The 10,067-nt window shown below is 31.6% G+C and overlaps 1 protein-coding gene and 1 long non-coding RNA gene across 4 annotated transcripts; both read right to left on the reverse strand.

Annotated features, from left to right (window-relative positions):
- Window positions 1-245: 245 nt before the first annotated feature.
- LOC140175303 (uncharacterized) lies at window positions 246-2,215 on the reverse strand. The gene is made up of 3 exons (XR_011865579.1): window positions 2,048-2,215; window positions 646-756; window positions 246-518 (listed from the first exon to the last, which is right to left on the reverse strand). It is a non-coding gene; the product is annotated as an uncharacterized lncRNA (long non-coding RNA).
- A 586-nt stretch (window positions 2,216-2,801) lies between these two features.
- LOC112710737 (uncharacterized) lies at window positions 2,802-8,226 on the reverse strand. Of its 3 annotated transcripts, none has more exons than XM_025763134.3 (6): window positions 7,747-8,226; window positions 7,357-7,583; window positions 5,385-5,495; window positions 5,119-5,274; window positions 4,757-4,998; window positions 2,802-3,255 (listed from the first exon to the last, which is right to left on the reverse strand). In XM_025763134.3, the coding sequence occupies exons 1-6, from the start codon at window positions 8,037-8,039 to the stop codon at window positions 3,253-3,255; spliced, it is 1,032 nt and encodes a 343-aa protein (XP_025618919.1). In that variant the 5' UTR covers window positions 8,040-8,226; the 3' UTR covers window positions 2,802-3,252. The 3 variants fall into 3 exon arrangements, with proteins under 3 accessions (XP_025618919.1, XP_025618917.1, XP_025618918.1); XM_025763132.3 differs by having other exon boundaries at window positions 2,802-3,268; XM_025763133.3 differs by having other exon boundaries at window positions 2,802-3,268; window positions 7,357-7,578; window positions 7,747-8,064.
- Window positions 8,227-10,067: the final 1,841 nt, after the last annotated feature.

Consider the following 10,067-nt stretch of genomic DNA (forward strand, 5'->3'; position numbering starts at 1 on the left):
CACACTTCAAAAGCGTGGCGATATGTACACTTTTTGGTACGCTTTTAAAACGTAGCTATAGGTTAATAGATATGGCCACGCTTTTTAAGCATGGAGACATGAAAACGTGCCAACAGAAAAAGCGTGCCGATATCTCAAAAAGCGTGGCGAAAAGTTATCGGCACGCTTTTTTGCACTTTTCGGCACGCTTTTAAAGCGTGACAAAAAGCTTATTTTCTTGTAGTGGTGATGTGGCTCAACTTATCAAGAAAGCAAACATGCATCCATCGATAGTCTTTATGCCATCTTACGTATATTTTCTTATCCCCTCCTTAACACAATCATAGATGTGTCTTTTCCATAGCAAACAGGAAGGCCTTCATGACAAACATTATAAAGTAGCCTTGGAACTCTTTCTTTTCTATATCAATTGCAACTGAACATCTAATTACATGGTTCTTAACTTCTTTTTGGATTCTGCCTTCAAAGATGTATGAGTTAATGATGCTTTTTCGGATCTAACTTTGAGAAGCTATCACCTGTAAAATAGAACCATAGGAGTGAGAGAAGTACTACCAGAGAAAAAAAAACTAACAGTAGCCTTACTATACACCGTAGAAGAAAATATATATGCATTTTGTATTAATTATATATTTTAGATATTACCTTTTGTAGGGAGTTCTAATGCTCGCCATAGTATTTGATCGAATCTTTATATTTCAGATGCTCCATCATATCCGCGATGGCAGTTAAAGTGCATCGGGTATCAAGTGTCTTCTAAAAAATGGACACATTGGTTAGTTTATCACTTACTAATTCCGAGAATTCGTAAATTATAAAAAAACAACTTTTTTAGGATTCCCTGATTTCTTTGGCCTTTTAACTTTTTCTTTGATATTTTTATCATTGCATTGGATTCATCAAATTTGTCCATAGAAGCTTTATTAGCTTTTCTTTTCCTTTCTTTGGACTAACACAAGTATATTTTTTTTATTGACATTGTGGTTTTGGACTACATATTAAATATAGGATAAGACTAGACTTAAATACATATTTAAAATTATAAAAAAGTACGCTAAATATTTTATCAATACATCTAAAATTCATGTCAAATAGAAACATAAAAAAATATCAACACAAATATATCCAAAACAAAAGAAAATAATAGAAACATCCAAATATCTAAGTAAAGCATTGCATATATATAGTCTAAACTTCAAAGACATACAGATACATCCATAAAAAGAACATAGTGAAGCCAATGAATGGACGTCAACTTCAGCATGAGAAAGGAATCCTTTCAAATTTTGAAAAAGAACAAAGAAAGAACTTATAGAATGAGAACGCCCATATTTCTTATGTTAAAGATCAAGAATGATTGGGTTCTTATGTTAAACATTATATATTGACATATGTATGTTTAATGACAAAATGGATTTAGCCAATAGATAGGCATGCACATTTTTTTTATTCTAGTAGTTTCCACATTTTTTCAAAGTCTAAGGTTTGAAATTCCCATATTAGAACAATAATAAACAAATCTTAGTATTTCAATGATTATCTACACAAAATAAGGACACAAACTAGAATTCTATTATTCTTTTTTGACAACACTTAATTACAAACTCAGTTGGCTTCTATTAAATTATGTTTATGCAGAGTTCACAAACAGTTATGCATTTAATTTTTGTGGTGGAAATATGAAATCTAAAAAATGAACAATAAAATTTTGACTATAAATACATCTAAAATTAAATGAACATAAACACATTTAAAATTAAGTATTTACACATTTAAATTATATTAATATTACAAACTCCAAATCAAACAAATGAGTGAAAAAATATCAACACAAACACATTCAAAAAAAGAAAAAGAACTATAGACACATCTAATATTATACATAGATTGAAAAGATAAAACTTTTTATTAAACAAAAACAAAAAGAAAAAAAAGGGACCAAACACTATAGTAGCCCAAAAAATGTGATTAATGATAACAAATCCCAAATCAAATCAAACAGAATAGTGAAAAAAGAAAATTTATCAGCACAGACACGTCAAAATACCTAAGATGCGTTTTTGACGCAGAGAAAACGGCAATGAGGAAGAAGGCGGCGTGGAGGAGGAAGGTGGCGCGGATGGGTAAGCAGCAAAGAGGAGGAAGGGGGTGCGGAAGAGGAGTGGTGACAGATGAGGAGTGTGAGGTGTAACTTTGGATTTTACAAGTTTAGCTTGTTGAAACTTAGTTTTTTTGGGTTTTATTTGGGATGTACTAGCGATTAGAAGGTTTAAAATTGATTTGAACATTTAAAATTGAAATTTTAAATTTTAGTTTTATTTAAATTATTTTTTGGATGTGTATTTAATTTTAAAAAAAATTAAATCTATTTGAATGTGTTTATTTTAATTTTGTTTTCAATTAATGTAATAAAAGGCTGAGTAAATGAATAATTTAAAAGATACCTACTTGAACTCATCTTAAAAAAAAATTAATGCGTTTACATTATCTGTAGGATTAGAAAACAATAATGTATTATCATTTTACTACATGATGCCAGTTACATTGATAAAAACAAAAAATAAAAAAGCATTACATCTTATCATAAATAATTTGTGAATACTCTCTCCAATAAATAAAGAAATTGTGAATACAATTATATAACTTTTCATGACTTTGCTTATATATTTTGATATAATTACTACTCGTCATTTCAATCATTACAAGAAAATCTCCTCTAGTCCAATTGAGTTTCTGAAATGTCTCCCCAGTTTGAGTCTCGAGTTTTGTTATTGCTAGTTAGATTAAAATTTACTTCAATATTTGAATGAATATTGTTTGAAATTTAGCTCAGGATTGATTATCTTTACCACAAATTGTACCTTTGAACTCCTCAAAATCTATCAAAACTAAGAAATGGGAGGAAGAGGAGGAAGTTCTTACTTCTTACATAAAGCTATGAATTGCACATGTATTTTAATACTGTTTGACCAAATCCTATGCCAAGAAAAGTTGCAATGGCAATTCCAAATACACCAGCAAGAATGCCAGGCACAATGAGAGAATGCCACCTTTTTGTAGTTGCCATTCCACATGCTGTGGTTGGCCCTCCAACATTAGCGTTGGATGCAATAAGAAGCAACTTCAAGTCGAACCGAAACAGTCTTCCCAATCCAATAATCACCATAAGATGCCCTGCTATCTGAATAAAAGAAAAAAGGAAGATGCTAGGTGCTGTTCTGATAACACTCCATATGCTACCACTTGCACCTATTACTGCAAAGAACACCTGTTTTCATAAGCAGTAGAAACAATAACTTATTACCAACTCGATAAATTTCATATTTATTGGATAAGAATTTAGCCAATCAACGATGAATAAGATTACAAAAAAATGTAAAAAAATGGAGTATTTCTCAATCTACATAATTTGTGTAAAAAATCCAAAAATTTATTATCATAATCAAAATTTAAAATTAAATAAATGAATATTTTTTAATAAGTGATAACTAACTCATATATGTTTTTTTTTCAGTCTTAGATACATATTTAAGTTCTTTTTGCAATTAAGTCCAACTAAGTTGGTCCAAACTCAGTAAAAAAAATTTAGTTTCATTAGTGAGAGCGGGAATACACACTCCAACTATCCCCACACATAAACGTTAATATCCCGTGTTCCTCCTTCTTTTTTTTTCTTTTTCTTCTTCTTCGTGTTCCTTTTCATTTTTCGCATTCCTTCTTCTTTGCGTATTTTTTCCTTATCATCATTTTTTTATTGCTACTCTTCTGCGTTTTTTTCTTTTTCTTCTCCTCTTTCTACTGATTTTGCAGCATTATGTGTTTCTTTTTCTTTGTTTGATTTTTTCTTGTTTTTATTCTTATTAAGAGAGTAAAATAAGAAGAATCATGAGAAGGTAAAACAAGAAGGAGAAGATAAACAACAAAAGATGATGATAATGAAGAAGAAGAAGGATGAGGAGTTTTGAGTTATCATTTAACTAATTTTAGTGCATTTTGTATTTAAATAAGATGCACTTGGTCTGTACTTGTTTTGAATTAAGTTTGCATATCATTATCATTAACTAATTTCGGTGCATTCCGAATTGAAATAAGGTACATTTGGTCTCATTAACTTTGATTTAGTGTAATTAGTTCATGTAAGATAATTGTAGTACTTCTAGTGTCATTTAAGTCATATTGATGGCTTTTCTGTATTATTTACATGCATGTACTTTTGTGGATAATTGAATTTAGTTTGTGTGCTTGTTTTGAACTGAGTTTGTTTGTATGTCGTCAAGATGATGATAATAATAATAATAATAATAATAATAATAATAATAATAATGATGATGATGATGATGAAAGAGGAGGAAAAGGAAGGAGGAAATCCAAAAAATTCAAATGAGAAAAGGAGGAGGAAGAGGAGGAGGAGATGGAGGTGGTGGTGTGCTGGTGATGACAATAATGAAAGAGAAAGATAAGGAAAAGAGAGGAAGGAAGGAAAACAAGAAAAAGTAGCAGCATCAAGGTTGGGAGAGGAGGAAGAAGAACACGAAGAAGAACTTGGTTATAATAACTTGGTTGAACTTGGTTAACTATTTTATTTGGTTGTAGAGTTTTATTCATTTTTTAATACTTTGTCGCTATCATCACATCATTCCCAAGTGTTCTTAAAAAGGGGAGAAAAATCAAATTATATAATTGTATCTCTCGTATCGTTGGCACTAAGGTAACTTCTTACTGTGACAAAACCTGCGTATGAGAATTACTAACTCACCTGCATGAGAACCACAGCCATAGCCTCGCCGGAGGGTGAAAGTGAAGAAAATGGTTTGGGAAATACAGTTGCAAGAATTACAGCAATTGCTGTTACCACCGGAAGAATACCCCCTTGGATTCCAAAATATCCTACAAGAAAAGTGGCAGCCTTGCACATGGAAAAGGCCACAGCAAGAGCAGTAGCCATTTGGAGCACAGGAAGTGTGTTCCTTGGATTAGACTTGGTAGTTATTTCATCGTCTGCAAAACATTTAAAAATTGAGTAACTAAATAAATAAGTTAATATTACATGGCTAATGCCAAAGAAAATACTACACATACTAACTAGTAATATTATAATCGAAATAGAATTTAAGCTACCATTCACAGACGATGAGGCTTCTGGAGGCACTCTAGAGGCTAATGCAAACAATGTTGAAAAATACACTGCACAGATAACATTATCTGCAGCTAACCCGGCGGTTAAAACTGATGGGGTAACACCGAGGGCATCAGAAATTGCAACATAGTTGACAGCTGCAAAATAAGGAAAACAATAATAAATATCAGTAGTGAAGCCATGTGATTTGAATGTACAAACATTCATAGCAATATTAATAAGATGTAGGAAGTAAAATGAAAATGACCTCCTCCAATATGTCTGCCCATGAGTGCTGCTGCTATCTTCCAACCATCCTGACCAAGCGATCGCATTGGAACAAGCAGATATGCGACTACTGTTCCAATTGTAGTTGCAACTGTCACGAAAATGTAGAAGAGAAAATAGGTTAATACTTGATAAAACAAAGGAAATGAAGAAATAAAGAAGGCTCGGACAAGCTAATTTTAACCATAGCATTTGTAATTGTTGTGAACTTGTGAGTTGTGATACGTAAGGAGAATAGAAACTTACCAAGAAAACGTATATTTGACAAATTAATGTGAGTTTTGAATTCAGTTCATAAGCTAACAACTGTAATTACTTTACATAATTGGCATCCACAAATTGGTTTCAGCTTCAAAATATGTTTTTACTAGTCACTTAAGCGTGTACTTTATGTTCTTTGTCATAGTGGACTTACTAATAACTTAAAAATCTTAGTAAAAATCTTATATAGTGATTTGTGAAAGCTGAAAAGTGAAGGGGAAAAAAAGGTTATTGGAGAAATGTGAAAGCTATTGCTGAGATCCATATCTTGACATGCTTCTTTTCAAATTTCCTTCCAAATATCCTAATTGAAACACATTTGAACTGTATAATAATATTGGAAGATGCTAGCAGTTGAGTATGGACCATTTCAAACATTTAATTACCTACTTTAATGGTTTTGCCTTTTGATGCTCAAACCAGCCCTAGGCTATCATTTCACTTAATCCCAAATTCATTTTATTTTACCATCATATTTCACATTAACCACCTTTTAAAATTCTCCATTAGGCTGAATTTGTTTTTGTGGACAGGACACGGAGACATAGACAATAAATATCTAAAAAGTGTTTAGATAGAGAGATATGGAGATTAGACACAGTGTCTCAAGAACAGTTTTCTTTATTTTAGTATCTCTGTTCTATTGTCTCTGTGTTAATGTCATGTTCTGTCCTGTCTAGCATTAGTTCAACTCAAGTACATATGCCAGAGCAATTACTGTGTTCCAAGATAGCTTTCTGTAAGACAGGAAATACTAGAAGAAACAAGCACATTTGATTGACATGTCATTAAAATAACTCTATTGCTGAAGTTTTTTGGAATGGTACACCCTTTACATTATCAATGTGCAAATATCTTTTCCCTCGTTCCAAACAGTTTTGTCATAAAAATATTGGAGTAATTCATTCACTCTCTCCATGCCTTAATAAACTTATTTCTTCTCTTTGCCACTCTATGACTACTGCTTTAGACAAATGTAATAGTCAAGCCTCCAAAAAATCATTTTTAAAACAGACTTATAAAGGTTTTCTGGAAGTACGAAACCAAGAAAAAGCGGAACAAAAGAATCATGGATGCAAAGGAACTTAAAAGATAACTGGAAGTCACTGTTCTGCATAAGATCCACTAACCTAGTCTAGAAGAAAATGAAAGGAGTCTAAATCAAACTACTCATCAGTGGATGAGTCTAACAAATCCAGCAGAAGACAACTAAAGATTGTAACTTCTCAACTTCATGTTAACATCTTCAACAATTTAATAAGACAAATCTGCACACCCGATAGAAACATCAAGTATGTAAACACTAAGCACTGAATTGAATAACAAAACCAAACTATTTAAACACATTATTTAAGTTTACTGATATTTAACCAACATTTTCCAATTGAAGCCCAAAGTAAAACCCTTCCAGTTATTTTTATGATTTACCACTCTACAATCATGGAACTGCTTTCACGCTTCGTGCAGATTGCACACAGAATGGAGTAGCTAAAACAGTACACTAAAACCAAAGCTGATTATACCAGCCAGTTAAATGCAGACATATGAACCCACAAAGGAACAAATCTAAGCAAAAAATTATTTAGATCAATAGTTTCTATTGTCCAATGGTGCTTAATCCCTCACTTTTACACTTTAATGAGTTTTGCGCTTGGGAGAAACCAAAGCCGCAACAAAATGAGTTACCTCACCTGAGCCTAACAAGAAAGCTAAGAGGAGTGTTCCAGTGGACTTGACTACGCGGCGCAAGTCGGCCCTGAAGAGCAGCAAGGGAACAGCTAGAGGGAGAAGGAATTTCAAGACGACGTCATATGCCGAAGCTTTACTTGAAACAATCCCCACATTGCTGGCGGCAAGGCCCACCAATATGCTCACCAGAGATCCACTCAGCGTGCTCCCAATCTTGGTCCTCTCTGACCTTACAATCCCACAATGCTCAGAAGTCAGAATCAGTAAATCTTCAAATTAATCTCTATCAATCATTATTTAAATTAACCACTCTTGCAATAATGTCCCTAAGTGGACTGTTTTGACTTTTGACTACGAATGTCGTACATTCAAATCAATTCAAGCGTGAGTACCAGATTCCAAAGACGGCCGCGATGAAGAGAGCGGTCCAGTTTCCCCAATTATCGTGAGGAGATATGAGAGGAGCATTCAAGTTGGATCCAATGGCAGATGCAACAATACTGCGTGTGGCCAAAGAAGAAGAACCCTTGATCTTGACGATGGTGGAATGAGTACAAGAGGAAGAGGAAGAAGAGTTGTGTGCAGGGAGTGAGGGAGGCGGAGGACTTCGTTTTTGGCGGGAAAATGACAGTGAGTGATGGGGGAGAGGGTGGGAAGCTTGGAGCCGAAGAAGATTTGAAGCCATTTTTGTTGATAACACGAGGCAGAGTGAACGAATGACTGAGAAAAGCTGACGGTCAAATAGTCACCGTTAGTTCTAAGATTGCTGACTTTCTAAATCTGGTAACTTAGTTGACTTTAACTAGATCGAATGTGATAGATAAAGTGGGATCCATTACACCAATGAATGATAGCAAAAAAATGGAATGTCTAGGAAATGAATTTTTTCGATTGTTAAAAAAAATTGGGAGTCTAAAGTGTGATTTTTAATTTTTTATTGTTTTTTTTTATATTTATTTTTGTCCCATTTATAAAATTAATGGTAAAAAATTATACTTTATTCTCTTAATTGTTAAAAAATAGAGAGAATCCATTCCATAACTGAGTAAGTAAAGTTTTTATTTTAAAAAAATAACATTAGAAAAACAATAATCTAAAGTGATTTTATTTGGTTTAATATCTTATCTTGATATTTATAATATGTTCTTAACCCATTGTTAAACCTTTATAATTATATATTTATTATATATAATATTATGTATTTGTTTAAGTAATAATTAATAAAAATAAAGGATTAACGGTCAAATTAGTCTTCGAAAAATTGCAATATTGTTATTTTTATTTTCAAATGATTTTTTTAATCAAATTAGTTCTGGAAAGATTTAACGTTAATCTCGTTTGTCCTTCCATTTTTGAGCTAACAGTTTCCGTCAACAGCGGTACACACGGGCCGTTAACTTACCGTCTGTTAACAAATGTGTACCCAGATAAAAGATGATAAGATATTTTCACTATATTATGTCAAAATAGTCTCTAACCCCCATTTTATAAACCCTAACCTCCAAAATCCACGGAGACATTAATCCATATTGATGATAGATAAAGTGGGATGCATTAACCAATAAATGATAGCAAAAAAACGAAATGTCCTAGGAAATGAATCCTCTCAATTGTTAAAAAATATTGGGAGTGTAAAGTGTGATTTCTAATTTTTTATTGTTCTTTCTCTTATATTTATTTTTGGTCTCATTTATAAAATTAATGGTGAAAGATTATACTTTATTCCCTCAATTGTTAATAAAATAGAAAGAATCCATTCCCATGACTGAATAAGTAAAGTTTTTATTTTAGAAAAATAACATTAGAAAAACAATAATCTAAAGTGATCTTATTTAGTTTAATATCTTATCTTATGTATGTGATATTTATAATATGTTCTTAGCCCATTGTTAAACCTTTATAATTATATATTTATTATATATAATATTATGTATTTATTTCAGTAATAATTAATAAAAATAAAGGATTAACGGTCACATTAGTCTCTGAAAGATTGCACAATTGTTATTTTTGTTTTTAAATAATTTTTTAATCAAATTAGTTCTGAAAAAAGATTTAACGTTAATCTCGTTTGTCCTTCTGTTTTTGAGCTAATAGTTTCCGTCAACAGCGGTACACACGGGCCGTTAACTTACTGTGTGTTAACAAATGTGTACCCAGATGAAAGCTTAGATATGTTCACTATATTATGTCAAAATAGTTTCTAATCCCCATTTTATAAACACTAACCTCCAAAATCTACGGAGACATTAATCCATCTTGATGATAGGTAAAGTGGGATCCATTAGACCAATAAATGATAGCAAAGAAACGGAATGTCCCAAGAAATGAATCCTCTCAATTGTTAAAAAAAATTGGGAGTGTAAAGTGTGATTTTAAATCATTTATTATTCTTTCTCTCATATTTATTTTTGGTCCCATTTAAAAAATTAATGGTAAAATATTACACATTACTCCCTCAATTGTTAAAAATAATAGAGAGAATCAATTTCCATGACTGAGTAAGTAAAGTTTTTATTTTAGAAAAATAACATTAGAAAGAAAATAAAGTGATGTTATTTGGTTTAATATCTTATCTTATGTATGTGATATTTATAATATGTTCTTAACCCTTTGTTAAACCTTTAAAATTATATATTTATTATATATAATATTATGTATTTGTTTCAGTAATAATTAATAAAAATAAAGGATTAATGGTCAAATTAGTCTC

This window comes from Arachis hypogaea, chromosome 9 (assembly GCF_003086295.3).
Source record: "Arachis hypogaea cultivar Tifrunner chromosome 9, arahy.Tifrunner.gnm2.J5K5, whole genome shotgun sequence".
NCBI classification, from domain to species: domain Eukaryota; kingdom Viridiplantae; phylum Streptophyta; class Magnoliopsida; order Fabales; family Fabaceae; genus Arachis; species Arachis hypogaea.

What these genes read in the sequence shown, in the direction of transcription:
- LOC112710737 (XM_025763132.3), bottom strand. Translation starts at nt 8,039, where the DNA reads ATGGCTTCAAATCTTCTTCGGCTCCAAGCTTCCCACCCTCTCCCCCAT. An exon ending in GGGCAGACATATTGGAGGAG is followed by an intron (nt 5,275 to 5,384) that starts GTCATTTTCATT and finishes CTTATTTTGCAG; the next exon opens with CTGTCAACTATGTTGCAATT. An exon ending in AGCCTCATCGTCTGTGAATG is followed by an intron (nt 4,999 to 5,118) that starts GTAGCTTAAATT and finishes AATGTTTTGCAG; the next exon opens with ACGATGAAATAACTACCAAG.